The 27,472-nt window shown below is 35.0% G+C and overlaps 1 protein-coding gene across 1 annotated transcript in view; it reads left to right on the top strand.

Moving 5' to 3' along the window:
* Positions 1–27,472, top strand: part of KYNU (kynureninase) — a 106,378-nt gene that overhangs the window by 22,401 nt on the left and 56,505 nt on the right. Inside the window, 6 exon segments of the mRNA XM_082465092.1 lie at positions 3,227–3,347; positions 11,183–11,265; positions 20,656–20,717; positions 22,281–22,352; positions 23,555–23,629; positions 26,760–26,906. Coding sequence (XP_082321218.1) covers positions 3,227–3,347; positions 11,183–11,265; positions 20,656–20,717; positions 22,281–22,352; positions 23,555–23,629; positions 26,760–26,906 — 560 coding nt within the window.

Raw genomic sequence — 27,472 nt, forward strand, 5'->3', positions numbered from 1 at the left:
CTCCAACACTAGCAGGTAGGTCTAGTTCAGTCTCCTATGTGGTCACTGCTCCTTCCCCTGGGTCCCGCTGAGCACACTTTGTGTGTGCCCTCCAAGAGTGGAGTCTCTGCTTCCCCCAGTCCTGTCAAAGTCCTGCAATCAAATCCCACTAGCCTTCACAGTCTGATTCTCTAGGAATTCCTCCTTCTGTTGCCAGACCCCCAGATTGGGAAGCCTGACGTGGGGCTCAGAACCTTCACTCCAGTGGGTGGACTTCTGTGGTATAAGTGTTCTCCAGTTTGTGAGTCACCCACCCAGCAGTTATGGGATTTGATTTTATCATGATTGTGCCCCTCCTACTGTCTCATTTTGGCTTCTCCTTTGGTTTGGATGTGGGATATCTTTTTTGGTGAGTTCCCATGTCTTCCTTGTCGATGACTGTTCAGCAGTTAGTTGTGATTCTGGTGTTCTTGTAAGAGGGAGTGATAGCACGTCCTTCTACTCTGCCATCTTGAACCAATCCCTATAATTTCTTCAAATACATTTTTGATCCCCTTCTCGCTCTGTCTTCTAAAATCCCTATAATGTGAATATTGGAATGCTTAATGTTATCCTAGATATCTCTTAAATTTCTTTCACATTTTAAAAAATTTACTTTTCTTTCTGCTGTTCTGACTGGGTGATTTCCATTAGTGTATCTTTCAGATCACTTTTGCATTCTTCTGTATCACTTAGTCTGTTATTCATTCCTTCTAATGTGTTTATTTTAGCTACTGAATTACTTATTTTTGATTGGGTCTTTTTTATATTTTCTAGTTCCTTGTTAAAATATCAGTGTTTAGATCAATTATTTTTTTCTAATTCAGTTAACATTTTTATTATCAATGTTTTGAATTCTTTGGTAAATTGTTTATTTATGTTTTATTAATTTTTTCAATGGCTTTCTTTTGTTCTTTCAATTGAGGGTAGTTCTTCTGAATTTTCAGTTCACTTAACTTTGCCTCTATGAATTTACATGAAACAGTTACCTATTGTGGTCTTGAAGGGATGTTCTTAGGTGGGAGCATCTCTATGCAGACTGTGTGTGCCCAATGCTTTTGGTGGGAGAACTGGATTTGATATGGATACTAGTCACATCTTCTCCCAGGGTGTGCTGGAAGCTTATGATGTGAGCATCTTATGACTTGGTTAGGTGAAGGTCAGAAAGTTCTTCCTACACTAGCCATTTCTCACATTCCTTCAGCTTAAAACATCCAATATGCCAAGGTGCCATATTTTTTTAAAATACTTTTTAAAAAAATTAGTTTATTTATTTTTGGCTGCATTGGGTCTTCGTTGCTGCGCGCAGGCTTTCTCTAGTTGCATTGAGCAGGGGCTACTCTTCATTGTGGTGCGCAGGCTTCTCATTGCGGTGGCTTCTCTTGTTGCAGAGCATGGGCTCTAGGTGCACGGGCTTCAGTAGTTGTGTCACACAGGCTCACTAGTTGTGGCTTGTGGGCTCTAGAGCACAGGCTCAGTAGTTGTGGCACACGGGCTTAATTACTCTGCGGCATATGGGATCTTCCTGGACCAGGGTCCATGTCCCCTGCATTGGCAGGCAGATTCTTAACCCCTGTGCCACCAGGGAAGTCCAAGGCGCCATATTTTGAGGTAGCATGTCCTGAACCCCATGACTGCCAAGAGTACCAACTTTTAATATGAAATTTTCTTACCATTCTTCAGAGAAGAGAAGCCTAGGCCCCCACAGCTTAAAGTCCTGTTTGTCTTTCATGTTGTAAAGATCTGATGGCATTAGGTTGGAGAGTGGTGTGTTATCTCTTCATTCTTGTGGGTAATTACCAAAGCACTTTCTTGATACTCTATTCTACCTCTTTACATAATGCCAACTGAATGCTCACATGGTGCCATTTGATATGCTTTGAGACAAAAAAAAAAAAAACCAAAAAAGCAAAACAAAACTCAACCAAGTAAAAGGAAAATAGTTGAAGATGGGGAACCACACTTTGGGGAGGCATGAGATGAGATAATTCAGTTTACAATTCTGCTTTTTTTTCACACCAAACACCTTTTAAAAATGACTTTCTAAGTAAAAGTAACCCAATACTTATTTATCTGTAAAAGTGTCACCAATGAAAGAACAAGACAAAAAAAAAAATGGGAGCAGAGATCTGGGTGGTTGCCTCCTCTTCCTGGGTTGTTGATAGGGCTGACAAACACAGCACATGTTTAGTCTTTAAACTACTTATTTGAATGCTTAATTGAAATTTGAGCCATGGTACACCAATTAAAACCTCTGGATTCTAAATAAAATCCTTCAATATTTGTTCTCTAGATCGACAAAGAACTGTTAATTAATCCAATTTAAATGTGTGAACAGTATTTACACCTCTTTGATTGGGTCTGACTTAAGAAATGCCAATGAAAAAGTGACACAGGATCTATAAAAGTAGGTTGAATTAGATGGTATGCTTTTAAAAAGCCTGCAAAGATTTAAGTAGTCTAAATAAAGACAAGTATACTACCAAATGATTCAAATTTCAGTAAGAAGCTTAATCTTTCTTCCCATAGAATTAAGATAAAACTTAGTAGAACACAATTATAAACTTGTGCATTTCTAGAAAATACTTTAAGCATATAGATTGGTTTGCTAATGAAATTGCATTTATTGCAATCAAGGAAGAATTATAAAACAAATCACTAAAGTTCTGATTTATTTGAATAAAAAGTAGATATAGAGAACAATCTTTACCTACATAGGTATTAATATTATATGCATACAAAGAGAACAAAAATCTATAAATTCAATATATCTACTTCAGATATATAAATAATCATTTAGATTTTTTTAATTTGCCTGATCTATAACACCAGGATTATTACTTGTGTAAATTCTGGTAACCTTCTGCTATGACTAGATAGGCTGATATAAGTTTTGTAAAAATTCTGGTTTTAACTCTTTTCTATTGGCTATTTATGATTGGGAGTAGCTGTTAATCTAGATTTCCTCGTGGAGCATAATAAATATGACAGATCAACAAAAGCATCTATCTGTTTAAACTGTATTTTAAAATATCAATGTAAAAGATTATTTTTCAGAGAACCTGATGTTATCCTTGGGAGGAATTGTAAGATATGTATCATCTTTCTTGGAGTTAATTACATTCATTGTTTGTAGTGGATTAACAATGCCAAATGGAAGAATGTTAATTAGTTGAAGAAGCATTTTTTTCCTTTTCTTCTATTTCAGTTGATTTATCTTTAGTGAATAAGGATGAAGAAGCCATCTATTTCTTGGGAAATTCTCTTGGGCTTCAACCAAAAACGGTTAAAACATATCTGGAAGAAGAACTAGATAAGTGGGCCAAAATGTAAGTATTATTTCAAAAGCTATCAATCATTCAACATCTCATATAAGAATTTTAAAAATCACGCCAGGTTGTCTAATATTTGGAAAGGTGTATAGTAGAATCTTAGAATTTTAGAGCAGAGGGAACCTGAAGGATTGTGTCATTCAATACTGGATGAAGTAACTGAGGATCAGTAAATAAGGTATTATGGCAAGTTAGTGGCAGAATCAATAGTAAAACTTTTGAAATATTTAAAAATTTAAGTTCCTCCCTTGAATTGACACATCTACATCATATGCAATTATTTTATTTTATTTTCTAAATGGTTAACAAGGCAGTTAATATTTAGGATTCAATTCAGTGTTTTCATGATTAGTTCTTGGCTAAACTCTACCACACTAATTTTTATAAATAAGAAAATAAGAATTGTTGAGGTGGGGACAGGAGGTTGAGTGGAACAGAAGGTGCTTCCCTCCCCAAACTGAACATGTTTATTGAGAAGATGCTCCATTTGGGCTTAGCTAACCATGCAGGAATCTTAAATTAGGATTTATTTTTTTCTCCTTCTTTTATGTTCTGCTTTTACTCTTCTGCTTATGAAACCCTTCATACTCTCTGCTTACCTCAGTGCTTACCCTCTTTAATATCAACCTTCTCAACCACTGATTAGCCCTCACTGAATGTCTATTGCATTAATAATCAGTGCTCTACAATACGCAGTTTAGAGGTATCTACTTTCATTAATTTCATATTCTTAGCTATATTGTAAATCCCTTAAGGAAGATAACCTAATCTTATGTACTTCTTATCCTTCCCCAGTGATTACTGATAAAGCTGAAACTGAAAATATTTTTAACTATTTAAACATTTTATATTTAAAATATTAAAAATAGTATAACTATTTAAAAAATATTTTTTGACTCAGAATCTGAAAAATAGATATGAAGGGGAAGCTAAACCTGAAGGACAGCAAAAAAAAAAAAAAAATTCAGGAAGATGAAACCAAACCAGATAAGAATTCTGAGCAAGATATTTGGTTCTTATAGAAACTCAGAATGTCTTTTCCAGCTTTCTATATTCTTCAGGCCAGTGGTCTTTTACATTGGGACCAAAACCTCTTCTATAAAGTTTAGTTTACACTGACTATGCCAATGATTACTACCATGGCTATTAGATAACACTGCAAAGTTTCTTAATTTAAGTGGTTAAGAATGTAAGTTCACAACTCAATGCAAGACTAATAGAGTTTTATATAGTTTATTAGGCCTATTATAACTTTATCTGCATAACATTTATGCATAAATTGAAAAATAAATATCACCACACTTGGAAGCATTTTGCACTAGCAGGCTTTAGTATTTAAAAAATGAGGGTCATAGTTAATAAAAATGGTTAATATTCATTTTTGGCCTTAACGTAAAAGATAGCAAAGAATTAGATTGAATTTGAACTTTGGAGAGTGTCCTTGACTCTTGGATATTCATTCAGCAAGACTGTACATTTTTATCCATCAGGTATTTTAAAAAGATGCCGCTCTTCTATCTTATTCATATTCTTATGATTATCCTACTTTATTAAAAGACTGGTTGATTATTCTCAAGGCTTGTATTCCAATTATGTTCCAGGAAAGTGCCTCTCTGTCATAATGCCCTTCTATTGTTGTTACCTTTCAATTTTATATTTTACCTTGTGACAACAGAAAATTACATAATCTTAAACCCTTCTACCTATTTTTCATCAGACAGACAATTTAGCAAGGAGGTGCACTGTAATACTTCAAGCAATGTAAACTAAATTTTAAAAAGACTTCTTCTGAGAAAAAGATTAGGGGCTAGTTTGTTTTATTTAGTCTTTTTGCTGTAAACTGTGGTGGCCCAGTCAACATCATAGCCCTGCCAGCCCGATGTCAGTGGTGTTTGAGGTGCATGATCGCAATCCTGTTTTCCCCTATCCCACCCTTGATCTTTCATCTCAAATGGGTTTGTTCATTACTTTTTGCTCCTAAATATTTAGCTTAAAATTCCACTCTGGCCTTTTCCAGCTAAGGTTGTATTGGGAGGAAAACTTTTCCTCTACCAACTTACATCCTAGTGGCTGGGGGCCTGAGAATTAATTGACAACAGATAGATTAGCAGGAGAAAAGTTTATTTCACATGTGTGCAGAAGCACTCTACAAACAATGATTCACTGATCAGCCAGAGTAAAGGTTTAAAACCAACTTAACAAAAGGGGCGAGTTTTAGGGCTTCAGTAGGAAAGTATGGAAGGTTCTATTGGGCTTTTCCATCCTGATGATAATGGGCAGTATCTTTCCAGGCTGGAAGCCCCCCAAGAGGAAGATGGAGGGAAAGTAAATTTGTAACTCTTAGTGCTAAGCGTCATTTTTCTCTGACGGTGGGTGGGTCAATGGCAATGGCATTTTCAGGAGGCCTTCCTTAAGTCTAGATAATGTTTCTTTCTTAGGCTGCTGTTTGTCCACGTGCTTTTAGTTTAAAGTAATCTTCATGCCACTCTGGTGGCCTGTTGGTTCCTTCACTTCCCTTTCTGGCTATTGCTTTTGTTTTTGTACGAAATCTCCCCTGCATATATTTGATTTGCCTCTAGATCCAGGGCCTCCCATTACTGTGGTGAGTTTTACCTGATTATCTGTTCCTCTTCATCTCCTCCAACCCCACTTCTGCCCTACTTCTTAGCTGATACCCAAGCCAGGCCAGTGCCTCCCCCTCTTCTAGACCAGTGAGAGATTTTGAGAAGCACTGAGTCAAAGAGAGCTACACAGTCACTAAATACTCTAATGCACATTGAAATTAGTTGCTTAACGGAAAAAAAATAATATTAAAAATTTATAATCTTAACAGTAACATAGAAATTTGAGTGCTCTAAGCAAGATATTACTCTGGGATATTGATATCAAGTCTCTGGCCATCCATGACCTATAATGTAGGACATGCCATTTGGCTCATGGTTTTCATCTTCTATGTCATCATGTTTTATGGCCTATTGTAGACATACTACCTACTTATCTACAAAATAAACCATCACTGGTCATAATGCCATCCAATCTTATAATTCATATGGCTACCATATTTGATTATTTATGCTAAAGAAAAGTCAAGGATACAGGCACACTTAGAAATATATTAGGACCCAAATGATTTCTTCTAAAACTTCAAGTTACTTAAGGCAAAACTATGAAAATAAAATACTTACCTCTGTGTTTTTTATAAATGATTATCATTATTTTCCAAAGTCATTTTCAACTGTATGTGATTTCTAAAGTAGGTTAATAACACTTTACTTTGGAGAATATATTATTTGTTTGGTGAAATGATAATATTTAGATAATTTTAATATTCTGAAATAGAAAACTTTTAGGGTAATTTCACTCTTTGATATATAATAATTAGTTATCAGCAAGAAGCTACCATAAACAATAAGAAACAACAATATCATATGCTTGTTCATTGTGGGTCTGCTAGGATGGATAGGCAATAAACTTAAATAATTTTCGAGAACATTTTAAATTATATAGTTTACCAATGGCCCAGATTATTTAAAGGAGAATAACATGGGTTAATATTCATAGTGGTAAAGTTCGGCTAGAAGGGAAAGATACGTCAGTCCTAAAGAGCACATTGTAAGTTGAGAAATGTATACTGTGTCCCTAAGATATAATCACTATATCTTAGGTCTTCTGGGTTGTCTTATCTGCTAGATAAATAAATTTCGTTCTTTTTCATAGGAGCAAAAACTTGCCACATTTGTGTTTTTATAGGGATTCTTCTAAGAACTGAGACATACTAGGTAGAATTATTTAAAGAGAAGAATAGCCCACTGAATTACATATTAGGAACAAAAGGCCTGGTTTGCAGACAGTGACTTAACTTACGTGGCAATGTGTGTGCAGAAAAGGTACTGGTAAAGCACATGGGAGAGGTCTGCTCCTGTAGACCTGCAGTGGTTCAATTTATGGGTTTCTTTCTTTAAAAAAAAAAAAAAGTGTATTGTAAGGGAGGAAAGACTGTTCCCCTACTCTCCTAGATCCATTAGCTGGGTCTATGAAATAAACACAACAGGCAGATTAACAAGAGAAAAGGCATAAAAGTAGATTTTTAACATTACGTGCATGAGGGCATCACAGGAAAAAAAAAAAAGTGAATATCCAAAAAAGCAATGAGATTTGAGAGCTTATGTATAGTCTTAATAGGGACAGAGGAGGGGTATATAGGCTACTCTGGGGAAAGTAAACGATTTTTAGGAAAGATGAATGGAACTTTAGAAGAATAGATGGGAAGTGTGATAGCTTGTGACAAAGTTTGTCTGGCTGTGGTGCTGACTTCTAGTCTCCTCTCTTTTGACAAGAGTAAATCTTCTCTGGTTGATGAAACTCCTGTGGAGGGAACTTATGACAACTGAGTCCTTTTTGGAGGATATGTCTTCAGGCAGATAAGGGGAGTTCAGAGATATCCTCCCCATGCATTTGCTGTTTTTCAAGTGCATTCCTTTTTATTAATTAATTAATTTTATTTATTTGTTTTTGGCTGTGTTGGGTCTTTGTTGCTGCGCGCGGGCTTTCTCTGGTTGCGGCGAGAGCGGGCTGCTCTTCGTTGCGGTGCGTGGGCTTCTCATTGTGGTGGCTTCTCTTGTTGTGGAGCACGGGCTCTAGGCACGCGGGCTTCAGTAGTTGCAGCATCCGAGCTCAACAGTTGTGGCTCGTGGGCTCTAGAGCACAGGCTCAGTAGTTGTGGCACACGGGCTTAACTGCTCCATGGCATATGGGATCTTCCCAGACCAGGGCTTGAACCCATGTCCCCTGCATTGGCAGGCGATTCTCAACCACTACGCCACCAGGGAAGCCCTCAAGTGCATTCTTTGCGCTTTGTGCAAAATAATCCTTATGCCAAAGAGGCCAGTTTTAGTGTGGCATATTCTGCCACTCTTCAGTATGAATAAGAAAATACGTGGTATGACATGTGACAGAGCTTTTCCTGACATCTCTGTTGGCTAATCAACAATTGCGTCACAGAAAAAAAGTTGTGATATCATTAAGGAAGACTGTGAAGTCTTATTTATTCGCTTATTGTGGGGAGCTTTTAAAAGCAGGGCCACTTTTCATTTTGTAGGATGGTTAAAGCATAGTCGTATTTCAAAGAGGATCCACATTTCTATTAACGTCCTAATTAGATTTTATATTCTGAAATTTAATTTTCTGAGCAAATACTGCTCTGTAGACTTCTCTGAGAACAGCCCACTCAGGCAATGATTGATGCTATGGTAGTGAGTGAATGCTTTCCTATGCTCTCTTTTCCTTTCCAGCATTTGTAAAAGAAGACTGCAGCTACACTGCAACTATTTTAAGCAGTTTTGAATGAGAACAACATCATCTTTCTCTTAACTTGAATATGTACGTTTATGACTGCAGTGTGATCCACATCAGCTCTTTCTAATGACAGGCCACTTTACTTTGAGTTTATTTGGGTAAAACTTTCTAAATACATTTCACTATCTCAGGCTAGGAGACTGACAAAATGAAGAAGATGACTCTGAGTGTGATATTTTAAAGGGAGGAAGATGACAAAAGCATTGCAAGAAGAAAGTATCCTTAAAGATTATTATCATGGTGTCTACCAGAGTGAGAAGTAGGTGGCATCATATTCTGAGATATAAATTCTCTGAGGCAGAACAGAATTTTACTACCTAAATGTAATAAGATGTATTGTGCTATCAGCAAGGCCATGGAGCTCTATATGATTAAAATTAAAAAGTATCCAAGTATCTGCCTTTAAATACTATTTAATGATAATGATTTTTGTCTTTAGTATTTATATTGGAAGTCAAGAAAGAGGCAAGCTGCAGGCTATCTAATAATAATATGAATAATATGCACTAACAGTTGCCCTTCTTTTCCTCCTTAGTTCTTATAGTCTATGTTTATTCTCAAAGGAAGTCTTCTTCCTTCGTCTCAGTTTATATGGTAATTGAAATATTAGTTTAAAAGTTGTGTTTTACACCTCATGATGGTGAAGTGAGTTTTAACATTCGATTTTCATTAGGAAAGAAGACTCAGAAAAGGGGTACCATGTACCAATCTCTTTCACATGTTGTTTTTCATAGCAATCCTTTAAGTTACATATTGTAACCCATTTACTTTTATAAAAGTAGAAAATTAGGCCCTATAAACCTCTAATAAATGTAGCCTCAGGCCCAGTATTGCCCTGGACCTGTCTCATCCCAGGTGATGGAGCCAACAGCTAAATATTCAAGATTTTTGTTGATACCAAATTGGCCACGTGAATGGGGGTAGTCATACCACAAAAAACAGCAAGGGCTAAAAAACAGGGCTCCTCCCTTCCAGTTCCCACTGCTCCGTGGAGGAGAAAAAATATTTTCCTTTACCTTACTGAGTTTTTACCTGAGAGCTTGTAATAAAAGACTAACAAGATAAGAACAAACAGAAGTGTATTAACATGAATACCTCATGTATACATAGGAAATACCCAGGGAAAAATGAGTAACTTCCAAAAGTGGCTTAGAATTCAAGCTTAAATCCCATGTTAATAGGGTAAGAGAAGGAGAGATGAAGGCCTCTTAGAGGAGAGTAAAGGATTTCTATGAAGGATGGTCCTTGAAGAATAGATAAGAGGCATAGTCTGTGACAAAGTTTGTCTGCGGTGTCACTGACTTCTAATCTCTTCTGTGCTAAGAATCAATTTTCCCTGGTTCATGAAACTCCTGAGGAGGGGATTTATGACAACTGAATTCCTTTTGAAGGATCTGTCTTTAGGCAGATAGGGAAGTTCAGAGAAAGCTTCTCCATGCATTTTCTGTTTTTCAAGTGCCTACAGCTCAAGATGATCAATATACCACCATGCTACATTTTAGTGTGGTGTGTTCTGCTACCCTTCACCTCTGAGAGAAGGTTTACCAGCTCACCACTGCCAGCTTACTTAATTTCAGAGTATGTATTCATCACAATTAGCACTATACATAGAGCACATGCTCATTCTTTTCTTCCAAGTTTACATAGTCTTTGGATTCCAAAAGAATTAAGAACAATCTAATTCAAAGCTTCCTAAGATATGTTTGTAACAGCACACAAAGTCACTCCCTTCTTAATCCTTTGTTTTAATTTCTTCTCCTATATTTTTCAAATATTTTGCCTCCTCATTTGATAGAAACTACTAGAGAGTTGAAGTTCTCTTATGTATTTTGTGTTTTTTCCATTATGCCTACTGGGATACTTACTAGAATAATAAAATTGAGCTAGAATATGATAGATGAAATTGCTAGAAAATAGGTCAAGAAATAGTGTTGGCTTTGACTATTGCCACGTTTTACTATCTACTTAAAATGTTACCATGAGTATAGTCACATTTTATACACTTCTATTTAATTTACAGATTGTAATTATATTTTAAAATTTAATTAATAATCATTTTAATCTCTAGCCTCAAATAACAGTTAATATGTTTTAGTATAGGTACAACTATATGGTATGGTATACAAGTAAGGTATTCAAATAGTCTTGAAATTTTCAAAAGAAAAGAGAAAAAAATAACATCTTAGACTCCAAAATAGAGAAAAATAATGAAATATATGGGTAATCACCCCTACGCTCCCCAACAAAAAGGAAGTCAAAGAAATTTTTTAAAGTGACAAGTTAAAGAGCAGAGTTCTCAAGTATTACTTTTGGTTTTCAAAAAAGCATGCTTTTTATTAAAACACTACGAAGACTCATTCAGAAATGTCCAGTTGCTAATGCTGATATTTGAAAACTCACACACACACACACACTCACACAGATACACACAGACACACACATAAACTAAGATTGTTTATCTCCCTTTTCAATTTCAGGGGAGCCTATGGTCATGATGTAGGGAAACGTCCTTGGATTATAGGAGATGAGACTATTTTAGGACTTATGACTGACATTGTAGGTAAGTATAAAATGAATTTTTTCCAAAAGAATCATAAAGATATAATCATTTAGTTACACACATAGGTTATAAGGTAAAAATTTTATTGAAGAACATCCTGATTTTCTATTTTAATCCATAATACTAAGGCGTAAGCATGCCTTTAATTAAGACTTATTGCTAATGTTATTTTTTCTTATATATCCTAGGACTAGTATTTGCTCACCAATGAGAAACACACATATTTATAATTAAATAAGTTTCATAAAAATCAACTTAAATGAATTTTCTAAGGTTTTATTATATGGTAAAGTAAACATTAACCTTAACATGCTAAAGGTCTAAAACACCAGTATGTTTTGGTTCATTTCAACTTAACTCATGGTGATCTTTTAAAATTAGGCTGAGTGCTGTTGAAAATAATATAGTTGATGCTGTTTTTTGGTATATAATGTATTCCTTAAAGTGAATTCTATCTACTCTTGGTAAAACTATTCAAGATAGTTTTAGATGGTAAATGTGTTAACATTTCAAAAAAAGTTATCTGTTTAATTGGGTTGATTATTCAGCATTGCCTAAAATCTTATATGAAATTTAAGGTATTAAACAAACAAGAAATATAGCTCTGGTGACCAGAGACGAGTGTGCTTCTGGGCCCCATAGTAAGTCTCCTACATAGAGCCTCTTCTTTAAGATCAGGAAATGTAACAAACTTCCCTAAAACATACAAATAAATGCAGAGAATCAGGTAAAGTGAGGTGACAGAGGAATATGTTCCAAACAAAGAACAACATGAAACTGAAGAAGAACTAAGCGAAGTGTTGGTAAGTAATCTACTCAATAAAAAAATCAAGATAGTGATTATAAAAATGCTCAATGAATTAGGAAGAATGGATGAAAACAGTGAGGAGTTAAACAAAGAGTTAGAAAATATAAAGAAGAACCAAATAGACCTGAAGAATACAATAACTGAAATAAAAATACACCAGATGGAATCAACAGTAAATTAGATGATACAGAGGAACATGTCAGTGAACTGGAAGACACAGTAGTGTAAATCACTCCAGCTAAGCAGAGAAAAGAATAAAGAATTGAAAAATAAGGACAGTTTAAGAGACCCCTGGGACAATATCAAGTGTACTATCATTCACATTATAGAGGTACCAGAAGGAGAAGAAAGGGGCAGAGAAGTTATCTGAAGTGATAATAGCTGAAAACCTCCCTAACCTGGGAAAGGAAACAGACATCCAGGTCCAGAAATCACAGAGATAAGATCAAACCAAAGAGGTCCACACCAAGACACATTGTAATTAAAATGTCAAAAAATAAAGAGAAAGAGAAAATCTTAAGAGCAGCAAGGGAAAAGCAAGTAATTACATACAAGAGAACTCCCATAAAACAGTAGCTGACTTTTCAGCAGGAACTCTGCAAGGCCAGAAGGGAGTGGTGTCACATATTTAAAGTGGTGAAGAAAAAAAAAAAAAAAAAAAACTACGATCAAGAATACTCTACCTGGCAAGACTATCATTCAAATTTGAAGGAGAGATAAAGAGTTTCACAAATAAGCAAAAGCTAGAAGAGTTCAGCACCGCTAAATCTGCTTTACAAGAAATATGAAAGAAACTTCTGTAAGTGGAAAAGCAAAGGCCACCACTAGAAATCTCTCTCTCTTTTTTAATGTTCTTATACAGTATTCATTTGCTCTGTAACAATTCACATTTTAAATAGTGCTTCCTGACAACATGCCAGCTGGCTCTTCTTGAAAAGGGGCAATAAGGATAGCAATTCACATTCAAGGTGGTGATATTACCAGACCACACTAGAAGGGTAAGCAGAGATCCTCTGCGGTTGGGGGGGGTGGGTGCTGTGGTGGGGAGGATGTTGTCTAGGGTAGAGGGTTTGTAAGGGAAGGAAAGAGGAGAGGTTGGGAGAAGGAACACCCTTGAATTTGCAGAAGTCATTACTCTATCTAAGTAGTGATTGTATTGGCTTTGCTGGTAACCCCATGTAGGGAGAAGAGGAAGAAAGGAGCACTTCTTATCTTAGATGTTTGGTTGGGGGGTTGCCTGCGAAGAGAAGGAAGTTTAGGGACACATTTGACAAGAGACCAGCACCCACACCAATCAGGTGAAGCTTACTCAGTCTTCAGCCACCATTTACATCCTCTGTACTGGCTGCAGGAGGGAGAGGAAACCTCAAGCTTTTGTACTGTGTTTAGCAAGGAGACATTCAAACTTATTATAGTCAAAGCAATCTAAGGCAGTTTGCAAACATACCACAAAGAATTTAGGGGCATTGTTTTTCTAGCTTCTTCTTATGTATTTCTGGGAGTCACCCCAGCATAAATATAGTCTTCTGCCCCAATCAACCCCCCCAAACCAGATCCTCAGTAAACAACTTTGCATTTTACTCCTGCCCAAAGTGGCTGGCTTTCCAGAAAGGATCAACATGGTAGAGAACCAGGCCTAGATGGCCCGGCCCAGGTTGCAGGACTACTGCCCAAGTTCAGGTATTCAGTCAACTAAAAATTAGTCCTTAGAATTCTCTATTAGACTAAAATCTCACTGGTAAAGGCAGGGAGGACACAGTTCAGTCCATAACATATTCCCTGGTGAAAACAGAGTTAAATAAATGTTTATCCACCTCTACGCTAACTTAGCTCCCAGTATCTAGGCAGGAGACTGGAAAAGTCTTCTCTGCGATATTTGGGGAACCTGAAGGTTCTGACATGGGTTTTCATAGCACGACAAACCCCACCACATGCACAGTGGGGAACACAGCGGGTGCTTAACACACCCCAAACTACCAGACTTTAAGGAAAACCTGTTTTTAGTTTATGAACTATATGAATGTGTAACCTGTTCCATTCAGCAAGTTAAAACAAACAAACAAACAAAACACTCCATTGAAGGGTTGCAAGCAAAAGCAACAAGCTCTGTTTGCTGCTAGGTATTATTGAGTAATCATTACACTACACACATTTCTGTTTTATGTGGTTATATTATAGGATCAGAAGATTGGCTTCTAGTTTAAGATAACACGTTAAGTACAAACTGAAAATGCTCCCTTCTTTTCCAAAAACAGAGAAATGACAGAAAAAAATTTAGATTAACAAACATATAGCAACACTAAAAAAAATTAAATAGAAATTCCTGATCAGAAATATAGCAATTGCTGAAGAAAGAAGCAGTTGAAAGCCGGAAGCACAATATCTGGGGGGTAGTGCATGGAGCCAGGAGTGTGTAGGGCCTGAGTCCAGGACTCTCACAAGAAGCCCCAGGGCGAATCTGCAGAGCCCTGGATGCTTGGGGCTCAAACTCAAGGCCAGAACCTTGTCAGCCAGGGTGGGTAAAGGTGAAAACATAGCATCTCCTGCCAAACCAGTCAGGATCTTGGGAGCACAGAGCATTTGGTCAGACTGCCAGCATTATCCAGAGGAGTGTATATTCTCATGGAGGGAATTCCCACCTGAACGATACTGGACTACATTTACAGATGTATTAATTAGTTGTTTGACAATGCTTTCATTTATGTTCATTTTTTAGACGCCTATTATATTCATTCAAATGCCTAACATGCAAATTTTTTAAAAAACTGAAAAAAATCCTGCATTAATTTGACCTGAGCATGTATGTTTTCCTTAGATGTGGACTGTTTCTTTCTTTGCTAGATTTGCTTTCAGAACATAAACTGCATTCTAATCCTATTATTTTGTGATTAGTATTTATCATCCTCTAAAGAGGAGTTCAGATGTTTATATACAGGCCAGGGAAGTGGTAAGGCTATCATTTAGTGAGATTTATTTATGAAGCCCATAAAACCTGCAAAAAGATTTCCTTTGATCGTTTAAAAGTTTATAGCTCTATTGCAACTTATTAAATGTGCGTGTGTTTTGTTGCCCAGCAAATACACATATGTCAGAATGATCACTGAAATTTCAAACCAGCCCACCTCTCATTATGATTACTAAGGAAATTAAAAAACAACAACAACAACTAAATATTCAGATTTATTTAGATAAGTAAGAAGATTGAGCTTACTAAAAATGTTTAAAGAATATTTATCAGTTCTAGCTTTAGGGATTTTTGTGTGCCTTTGAAATACCATACAAAGCTGTGAACATATGGGACAAACTTCATTATGTTTTCTGTGATTTTTGTCCTTGAATGTTGTATAAATTAAATTACAGTCATTTGATCCTAATTACATGGGATATAAAAATAACAATTATGTCTTGAAATGGGCAAAGTCACATTTGTACATATGAAACTCAATAAACAGTATATGTATTGTTTATTATATATATATATATATATACAGTATATATATATATTCTCAAAGTTTCAAGCCTTAATATGACAAATGCATTGTCATATTTTATTTGAAATATTGTCATTGCATTAAACTAAATCTTTAGTTTAATGATTAGTTTATTAAATGTTTATTTTGTTCTCTACAATTTATGTTGTATCAGGAGAAATATTTCTACTTTTTTTTGTTGACAGTATCTGCAAAAGTATATTATGAGCAATATTTTAAAAGCTTGTTTTTGTTTTTAACTTTCAGTAGCTATTATCTATCCCCAAATTTCTTTACTTTTAAAATTGTATATATTAGTCCAAGAAACGGTTCTTAATTTAAGTTGAAAAATGAATGAGTTCACTTTGTTCGATTTAGTAGGAACTGATTCTTTTAGAAGGTATTGTGTGTCTGTTCATGTTTATTTTCTTTGCTGCAAATCCCATGCAGGTTTCCTTTTGCCTTGGTTACTAGTAAGTTCTGAGAAAATTTGGTAGAGTTTGAAGTAGCAAAAACATTTAATAGCTCCTAATTTGTTTCTCATCCGCATATATAGTACTGTTGCAATTTTTAAAAATCATTCTTTCTCACATGTAATACAAGAAACCTAAAATCCTCTTTGGAAGTAGATATTGTATAAATCACAAAATAAATTTTAATATTATGTGGTAACTACAGAAGAGAGCAGCAGAAGTCAAATTGATTTTTGCTACTTGTGGGCTAAATGTGTCATGAACAAACAGACAAGTTGTATATTTTGGACTATGGCTGAATCTTCCAGGTTCTTAAAACCACAACCTGTATTTTGCCATAAAATTTCTCAAAAAGAAGTAACAGGAGTATAATAAAAATTATTATGTGTACAAATTGATAGAGTGGATAGAGAAGCGGAAGAGACAGTGAGCAACCCTATTTATTCATAGACATAGAAAAGAATTTCCATTTCAGATGAGAAGAAAAACCATTAATAAAACATTTTATATGGAGCTAACAATTCTGCAAAACATGGAATAACTTTCCCTTACAGTTAATGTCTTATTATCAAGTTGATAGAAATAGAATTGCTGAAGAATATTATTAGTATTATTATTAAGCCTACTTCTCCCTGGGTACCTAAACATCACAAAGGGCTAGATACATACATTTCGGCTTATAAAAATGTTGTAATGTGAACATAAATTTGCTTTATGAAACTTGTGGTTGACCCTCAGAGAAGCACTAATCCCTGGGAGCTCTCTCCAAAGTCATAAATCCTCAACCACACACTAGCCACCTCTAAGGCCATAGGAATTTGCTATTTGAAAAACAGAGTGGAAAGTTCTTGGACTTAGCCTAACTACAAACCTTACAACAAAATCCACAATTAACATTTGCATCTGCTTAATAAAATATACAGAACATGGTATGGCAGTTATGAGATCCATCATTAACCTTCTTATCAAACACTAAGCAGCCTGGAACCCTGTCGACCTCACTTTGCAAAATATTTGAAATTAAATGAAGATTAGAAAGATTCAGAGGGATGTTGGTAATGAACATGGGCTTCCTATATTTGACTTACAGGGGGTGGATAATGTAGACAACACTTCCAAATGTTACCTTGAACAAAGATTTTAATTAATATTTTTTTCTAAGAGAGGGTAAGATTTTGTCTCCTACTTCCTATCTGTGAGACCTTAAGCGAGTTAGTTCAATTCAGTGCACATCAGTTTCCTCATTGATAAATATGGAAATCAAAGTAGATACCTTATCAAGTTACTGTGAAGATAATACAAGTTACATTAGAAGTGTTGGCACATAATAAGGGCTCAATAAACATTAGCATGCCAGGCATTGAGATAAGAAGGCAGTACCTGTACATAACTTTCACCTTCTGGTAAACAAAAAGTTATGTTCAATAAATAAGCAAGCAAGAAAGCACTCTCCAAATGAGAACCCTGGCTCACACCCATCTCAGATGAAGTAATTCAAATTTTTACATTTACTGCAGTGAGTTTTATATGATCTTCTAAAATAAAGACTCTTTCAAATCCTGATAAGTTTTCACGAAGTTTTTATAAAAACCTTGGCCTCCAATAAATTTGCCCCCGATACGTGTAGTTCTTTCTTTTATTTTTATTTTTTATTGAATTTTAATCAGATGAATGGATAAAGAAGATGTGGTGTACACATATATAATGGAATATTACTCAGCCATAAAGAAGCATGAAATAATGCCATTTGCAGGGATGTGGATGGACCTAGACCATATTATGCTTAGTGAAAGAAGTCATACAGAGAAAGACAAATACTGTATGATATCACCTATGTGGAATCTAAAAAATAATACAAAAGAAGGTATATGCAAAACAGAAACAGAGTTACGGATGTAGAAAATAAACAAGTGGTTGCCAAATGGGAGAGGGAAGGGGGAGGAGCAAATTAGGGGAGTTACAAACTACTATGTATAAAATAGATAAGCAACAAGGATATATTGTATAGCACAGGGAATTACAGCTCATACTTGTAGTTATTGATGTTTCAACATTATTTCACAAAAAGTTCTTGGGAGAAAGAAAAGGTACAAAGAGAAGCAACTTGAAATAATTTCAGCTTGCTTTAGAAAAAAGATTTTTGTCTTATGGAATGCTGATAATATTGAAATATCTTAAAACAACAAATGTTGATTTCAGAAATACATATTGGACCAAAAGAGGTAGGTCAATTAGGTAAATTTCCTTTGGAAAATAGGCTAAAAATCAGTCTGACTGGTGGCCCTTTCATGTTAACAACGCTTGATTCTTTAGTGCCTTTAGGTCATATTTGGAATAAACATTTCTGTTAATGTTCTGCAGCATTAATATTTGCACCATCCTTAGATATACATAGGTACGCACGCACACGTTAAGTACACCGAACCTCTCCTTGACAAAGTTCGTTAGCAGGTGAGGAGGGCATTTTGTGAAGAGCTTAATTGAATTTAAAGTGTGCCAAGGCGGGATAATTTTTGCGGGCAGACAAATTATTCAAGTCAGTGAGGGATTATTTACAAAGAATTGATCCAATGTTAGCATGCCACTGCAAGTGAGGGGAGGAAAGGCCACGTGTATGTCTAGATTAATTCAGCCTAGCACTTGTGGTTCATCACATTCCATGCAAGAAAAATTTTAGGTGATCCAAAATGAACACTATTATTTGAAGGACTAACATTCCTGAGGGATGAATAATTATTTTAATCAGAAGGTAATCATTAAGCAAAAATGGAATGCCTGACCTTGTATAGAAAGTCTCCCTCCCTTCCTGCCTCTTCCATTTCTTTGTTTTCATTTTGTGATAAAATTTATGAACTTTCTCCTCTTTTGTTTTCTTCCCACCACATTCTTTCAAATGCTTTTCTTTCTACTAATTCTGCTTTCTCAGTATGTTTGGGGCATGGCTCCCCCACAGACACCAAAATAGGAGGATGCTCAAGTCCCTAATATAAAGTGAGTCGTGCCATGAATACAGTCCGTCCTCCATATCCACAGGTTTCATATCCACAGATAAGGAGGGCCAAATGTATTATTTTTTCCTTCCTTTTCTCCTTCCACGCTCCCTGCCAGAATATTTTTTACTAAAATGAATAGTGTTCAGAAAAGATGTGTGTAAAGAGTTAACAGGGAGTTAAGGGTTATATAAGATGGATATAATAGATAATGTTTTGTTTCAGAAATAACAGTAAAAATTCATACCATAATGCAAAGAAACAAACAAAATAAAGCTTGCAGCATTTCTTTCACCATATTTCAAAAAGACTTTTATACCGTAGGAGAAGACATACGCCCCTGTATACAAATTAAGCTTTCTAGTATGTTTGAGACATTTTATTTAGTGCTAGGAATGCAGAATGAGGTTGTCGTTATTGTCCCTTGACTTGAGACACTATTCACCTTACAATGACCAGAGATACATCTCTTAACAGCCACCATTTATTTACCAACCTTGCATTCAAATGCGGAAATCCATCCATCAAATGCAACAAAAAGTTTTTCTTGACTAAATGAAGACACAGGCCTTTCCTTAAATGGCTATGTTGAAATATAAATTCCTAAGTTATACACTTATTTCCAGTGGCCTCCCCTCAAGTGAACTTAACCTAAAATCTATCTATTAATTAGATTAATTATTCTACTTACTGTCTATTTTAGTAAAAATGGGACTCTATCAGAAGTATCCCATTGGATACAAAGTGCAAGACTTGTATGATGCATTTTCTCTAACACCTAGTACAGCCTTACAAACATTAAAGCTCACAGCCCATTTCTCTCAGTGATAGTAAAGAGAAATTATTCCTATTAAACAGGTCTAATTGCCTTTAAGAGACATCATAAGAACTAAAAATAGGGAAAGTATTATTATCTTTGTTATTGTGCTCTGAGTTCTTAAGTATTCAATGTATGCTTTGTCTCTGGGTCTGTTTCCAGTGGCAAAACCCTTGTTAACAGGAATTAGATCAGATTATGATTGTGTAGTGGATATCTTAATTTTGTGTGTTTTCTTCATCAGACAATACATATCTATTTTAATTATCTTATATCAGTGTGTATAAGTAAACCCCAGAGCTATTTAGCTCTTTGTACTTCGCTCCTAGCTCTTTTGTCTTATGAACTACAGTATTGTATATCTCACTGTAATAACAGTGAATTATGTTTAGCAACATTGCCTTCTTTTATTAAAGGTGCATTTTAATTTGATGTTAGAAACAACCAGCTTTAAAAATGTGATGGGCTTTCATTTCTTTTTAGATTCCTTTTGGAGATATACTTACCACAAAAATGTGCTCTGTGGGAATCTGGCAACCTAGCTGATGATAGGATAAATCATTTTTAGTTTAGCAATTGCTTCACTATTATGTTATTATTATTTACTATGTCAAAAAGGAAATATAATTTTTAGCTAGCTATGTGCATGCATATGAGACCAGCTATCGTTTGATAAAATGAGTCAAGTGGGAAAACTTCCATTTCTTTGTGATGACACATCAAATGTGTCCTTATCTCTAAAAACATTAAGGATGAAGGAGTGATAGTTTGTTTTTCCAGGTAGCCTTAGAACTAATAGAAAAATCTAAATTATGATATATTTATTTTGCAGGAGCCAATGAGAAAGAAATAGCCCTAATGAATGGTTTGACTGTTAATTTACATCTTCTATTGGTAAGCTTCCTTTTCCACCAATGTTTAGTATACACTGTTTACAGAATCTGACATTTTTCAATCTTTAATTCATGAGCATTTGGAGGTTTACTTATTTAAAAATAAGTTGTGAGGTTGTTTTCATTTCTACCAGGAAATGCTGGACCATGATAGAATGGCTTCCTCGTAACCATGGGAGAGTTGACTCTTGCAAAGAGCTTTAGAATAATGAATAGCTCTTATCTCAGAACATAAGGAATAAGAGTCACAGTGGGTAAAAAGCAAAACTGCTGCACACACACAAAACAATGATGTACGAATGGTAGCAAACAGTGAGCTTTTCAGAAAGACAGTTTTCCAATATGCTGGGCTTCAGCAGAGTGGGACTATGGATTAGTATGATTTTGTAGACTAATTTTGGGGGAGTAGATTAAAAAAGAATTAGAAAATAAAACTAAATTGGAGAAAAAGGACCTAGTACCTTAAATGAGTCACTGTGTTTAGGTGTTTCTTACATCCTAAGAACTTAATAATGTGTATGTCTTAGAATGTCAAATATATTATTGATTTGAAATATGGTACCTATAGTAATTGTTTGATGCTATGAAAAATTTGTATTTCATTTTTAACTGAGATTCTGAAAACATGTCTACAGGACAAAGATGCACAATTAAGATACTGATATTTTATTTTGATAAAATATAGACATGATTATTAAATATGCCTGAAGGAAAGTACTTGTGGAGTATGTTAACTATGATGGTAAACAGCATAGTTTTCAGTTCAGACACCTCTGGCTTGGCTCCCAGGTAGGCTACTTAATACCTGTTTGACTTCGGACAAGGGTTTTGGCATTTCTAAATCTTAATTTTTTCCTCTGTAAAAATGAGGATGATAATACCTACCTCGTACATATGAAACATGATAATAGGTGAAAATTGCTTTAGCACCCTGGCCAGTGGTCAACATCCAATTAACATTAGTGATCATCCTCACTGTTATTACTGTCAGTCAGTATTGCTTCTCTAGGAACTGTGTGGAGAAATGAAAAGGCCCCACTGAACACACGAGCTACTTCTCCCTGGTGTCTCTAGAAATGCCAAATGTTTCATTAGGGCAAAGGTACTTTTAGTTGGACCTAAAATTATATTTCATAAAATCATAAAACTGTAGAAATCTTATGTACTAGAAACCAAATCTGCAGTGCTACATAAGTCAATATAAATAAAATATACACAGAACATGATATTTGTCTCATAATAGAGAAACTGCCATTAAACGCATTGGGAAGTTAATTTTTCAATTAACATTTAAGTGAAGTTTGAGAATGTGTTTTTATCTGATTCACATTTTCTCCCAAATTTGCTTTCCTATTGATAAACATAATGAGCAAGTATCTTCTTCCGTTTTAGAATTTATTGGAAACAAGGCTAATCAGAGAAGGTACCTTTGACAGACATCTAGCTGTGTAATTAATTAATGCCTTTAAAATGCTGGAGATTATAAAATGAAAGTGTGGTATAAAATGAACAAATGTCTAAGTTGTGCATTAACGCATTTCTCAATAAATCCATTTCATTGCAGTTATCGTTTTTCAAGCCTACGCCCAAACGGTATAAAATTCTCCTAGAAGCTAAAGCCTTCCCTTCAGATCATGTAAGGATTCTTCAAATAATATTTATATTCTTTCTACTCTTCCTAAAGGAGCATATCATTTGCCTGACTTGAATGTTTATTCACTAGTCTTTTCCAAGTAACCTTATAATAAAAAGATCTGTCAAATGCTTTTGATTTATGCATTTCTTTATAGATTGTAGCTTTATTTCTTTTGTTCAAGTAAAACATGTGTTAAAGGAGGAAAGCATTGAATGGGAACATTGATTTATTAGTCTTACTAGACATTGAGCAAACCGCTGGTCTAAATCAAGTGCAGTTATAAATGTTTTATTAATTCTTGTTGCTGTTTTATTTTATGGAATTAAATTGATACATATACCAGTACTTAACCTTTTAGGTACATAAAGTAGGAATATAAACATTTATTTGTCCATTTGTTTTCATAGCACACTAGCATAATTATTGGTGCTTTATAATTAAAAAAATGTATTAAGGACTAAAAGAATTTCTTGTGGTTCAAGAAAAAAAATCATACTACTTTTTCAGGAGTCACAGTTGGTAAGAAATATGATTGTTCCAGACACAGACACAGATAAAAGTATATTGCAGTTTTAGTGCTGCATTTCAGTTTTAGTGTTGGAGAAACTTGATTTCTGTCTTTTCTAAGTATTCTAGCCCACACCTTGTAATTTTAAGGCACTTAATTAATGCAAATTAATAACCATGATCTTACTAAAAAGGATCAAACCCCTATCTTGAAAAACTTCAGGGTTCCTAAAATTTCTCGTTCCCATTTATATCTTGGGCTCTCAATGAAAGGAACTTCTTGATGTCCTTTTCTTTTACTAGCTTACTCTTTCTAGGACAAGCCATTTCTGTACTCTCTGTTGGAGCCTAGCAAGTCCCCACTGCTCACTTTGGTTATTTTGTAAACTCTGTTTTGACTTGCATTAGATGATTTAATATCTTATTCTAAAAATCTCTTGTACTCCTAAAGTCTAGATGACCCCTACATTTCCATCCATTTCTAATATTTTGTATTTCAAAGAATGTTCAGAATGTTGCATGTAAATTATGTTAAGCAATTCTTCTCTGATATATTCTGTTTAGTCACTTTTAACCTTGACCTTGAATTTAATATAATAATATGCTTTTATTGGTATTTTATTATTTTTTTCTGAGTTATTTCAATGTACTTCTGTACACTGGACTTGATTTAATAAATCATCTTTCTTTTCCAGTATGCTATTGAGTCACAGCTTCAACTTCATGGACTTAACATTGAGAAAAGTATGCGGCTTATAAAGCCAAGAGAGGTATATGAGAAAGATAAATAAATATTCATCATTCTTCTATTTGGTATTGATTTTTTTTCTTCATTTTCTTCAAAAGTTTATTATCTTCATTACTTTAATGGAAGTTTCAAGAAAGTATAAAAGGCCTATACTCTGTTACTGTTAGGTCATTTTGCTTAAAATAGAGAATTAACTCAGAAGTATATTTATTTTAATTTTTCAAGGGCTATTACCAGCAAACTACTTTCCTATTTATACCACTGGAGTCTGCCATATTCTTCAATGGGATGGGAGGAGATGACAAATTGCATACATCATTTTCAATTTTAAATGCCATTGCCTGTGGGTGTCATTGAAATCATGTTAAAAATTAGTGATACTTGTTGAAATTGAATGATGCCTATCTTTTATGCCCCTCTTAATCTAAGGATCAAATATTTTCCTCTGAGCTTGGCCTGGGGTATAGAAAGGGATGTGGTGTAGCAGAAAAAAACTAGGCTTAGAACCTCGCTATTACTCCCCAGGGAAATCCCAGACCCACCAACATACGGGGTATGTGACTTTCTGATAGTTACTTTATCTCTGAGATTCCTTTATATTTAAACAGACAACACAGGAAATACCTAGTCAGGCTTGACCATATGTTCAAGGTCTAAAATACTGTGCACTTTACATTAATAAAAATATAAGGCTAAGATGTACAGGTTTTGACCTATAAACACAGCATCTTGTGTAATTTTGGCACCAAGAGATCCACACAGAATAAGCTTTAGGTTTCACATATGTACGATGCTCCCAGGCTGTTAAACCAGTGTTTGAACATTTATTTCTTTCAACCCAGAACTAATTTGAGAAATTAAAGGTCTACTCTATTCACTTCTATTTGCCAACATGCAATAAATTAATGGAATAGAAAGTTCTCACGGCTTTGGAACAATATCTGTTTCATATGTTATACATAAATTGCTTATTTCCAGCAAAAATGAGCATAGTCACTAATATATCACAAGTTTTTACTTTAAAAGTGACAAGTGGGGACTTCCCTGGTGGTCCAGTGGTTTAGAATCTGCTTTCCAATGCAAGGGACGCGGGTTCGCTCCCTGGTCAGGGAACTAGGATCCCCCATGCTGCAGGGCAACTAAGCCCGCCCGCCGCCAACTAGAGAGAAGCCTGCACTCCATAACGATAGATCCTTCATGCCACAACGAGGATCCCACGTGCCGCAACCAGGACCCGATGCAGCCAAACAAATAAATAAATAAATAAAACGAAATAGGGAACGAACTTACAGTTACCAATGGGGAAAGGCGGGGGGACAGGGCGGAGGAGAGGGATAAATTAGGAGTTTGGGGTTAACACACACACTACTATATATAAGGTAGATAACCAACAAGACCTACTGTATAGCACAGGGAAATATACTCAATATTTAAAAAAATAAAAAAATAATAGAGGTGTCAAGTGTTGTATAGCTGTATGAGTTAATCATAATTTGGAGACCACTCTTTAGCATTACGAGCACATCAACATGAGAGAGGACCATATCTATCATTGAAAAAAAAAAAATATATATATATATTTTTTTTTTATAAATTTATTTATTTATTTTTGGCTGTGTTGGGTCTCCGTTTCTGTGCGAGGGCTCTCTCCAGCTGCGGCGAGCGGGGGCCCCTCCTCATCGCGGTGCGTGGGCCTCCCACCGCCGTGGCCTCTCCCGTTGCGGAGCACAGGCTCCAGGCGTGCAGGCCCAGGAGCGGTGGCCCACGGGCCCAGTCGCTCCGCGGCATGTGGGATCCTCCCAGACCAGAGCCCGAACCCGTGTCCCCTGCACCGGCAGGCAGATTCCCAACCACTGCGCCACCAGGGAAGCCCTGAAAAATATATTTCTTATTTGCTTAATACTGATTCTTTAAAGAAATAAAGTATTAGTATATATAACACTTTCCTTACTTTTTTTTTGAAATGATGGTAGACAAACTGTATTAGCTTCCTCTAAGGGAAAAAAAGAGTTTGGGGTTATGATATTATTAATTTATTATTTATTATTTATTATTATTATTTATTATTAATTTTTTCTTAGAATCACTGAAATCCTTCTCTTTATGTATAAAGTATGCATCACTTAATAATTCAAAGATTTCATTGTCAATCTTATTTTTATAGATCATCATTTTGTAAACAAGTCTCAGACTATAAGCAGAAATTAGAGTATTATTATATTTGTGATACATATTATATATGCCTAATGTGGGATACAGTAACTGGCAAATAGTAAGTTACCAAAAATTAAAAATAATTGAAGGAAAATTCATTAATGCCTTAGTGAGTTTTCCCCACATATCAATGTAGTTAATGATGCTTTGACTTCATAATCATGTCAGATTTAGCACTGTAGAAAATTCATGAAGACTTCATAAAGAGATGAGAATTATCAGGATACAAATAGACTATGTGTATCTAGCTGAGTTATTTTCACTCAAGTTGTTTATAAGACCAAATCTAAATTCATTCACAATTTTCAGAAAGTCACTGATCATTATTAGTCTTAGGTGGGGAGTTGTGGGGGAAAAGTAACTTTGATAATATTGAGTTTTATTGATATTTTCTTCATGTTTGGATCTTGATCTTTAGATTGGTGTGGAGGAGATTTTACTCTTAAACTAATAGAAAATATTGGTTAAGTTACACTCAGATGAATGATGTATACGTGCCTTTTTTTTCTGGAAAAAAATGATATTAGATTGATAAGTAAAATACTAATTTCCAAGAAATTTGCCTTGACATTTAATATTTTATGGACATCTTGTACTTTCTGGTATTTTATTTGATGGGAATAAGAAGGAAACAATCTATAAGTATGTAAATAGTAAAGATTAAGTGAAAAACTGAAGAATAAAATCAAGCAGTAGGGTTTTGCAAAGATACTTTATAAACCTCTTTTTTTACTATTTTATTATCATTTCTTAATAACAAAAAGCATATTCAAATACATGCTCTTGCCCAATTTTTGAAGATTATTAATCTGAAAAAAAATTATCTTTGATTTTTCTTATGGTAGGAAAGATCTCAAGGTGAATTTTAGATTGGGAAATGTAAAGGGACAAATTTGTTATTGTGGATATAATGTAACTTGTACCTAACGTGACTTTAGGGGGAAGAAACACTGAGATTAGAGGATATCCTTGAAGTAATTGAGAATGAAGGTGACTCTATTGCAGTGATCCTGTTCAGTGGTCTGCATTTTTATACTGGCCAGCTCTTTAATATGCCTGCCATCACGAAAGCCGGACAAGCAAAGGTATGTACGTCATTTCCTCCTTTGCTCCTTGTCCAGAACCTCACTCTATAGGAGTATTCAACTGCACTTCTAGTAAAATACCTTTGTTTGTGTCTGTGTAAAATTATTTAAAGAGTTTAAAAAAAGAGTAAGATATATATATGTATGATATATGACATATATATGATATATGGCATATATATAATATATTAAATGTATCTTAAAATATATATATATTTTGCTTTAGGCATCTCTATTTAAACCTCTTTTTGTCACTTCTGTGGTCTTACCTCCTTATTAGCATCTGCTCTCCCAATGTCTACCTCTAATCAGTAGTATAGGTGAGCTTCCTGTAAGTGATGTCATTGGTACAGAGCTGCTCAGTCAGCAGGAAGCAGACAATACTTAGGATAGTAACTATATACTAGGACTGTTAGAAGCTCAACTCTGGTGCTTTGTCATACTATAACTCATTCTATATATAATTCATACTCATTAACCCTATGTACCTGAAAAAGGGGAGATGGAGAATAAAAGTTTATCAGTAGATGGAGTTTTACCCAGTTTACTTTAGGAAGCCATTATAC

This window comes from Balaenoptera physalus (genome assembly GCF_965194825.1).
Source record: "Balaenoptera physalus genome assembly, chromosome: 6".
In the NCBI taxonomy this organism is placed as follows: Eukaryota; Metazoa; Chordata; class Mammalia; order Artiodactyla; family Balaenopteridae; genus Balaenoptera; species Balaenoptera physalus.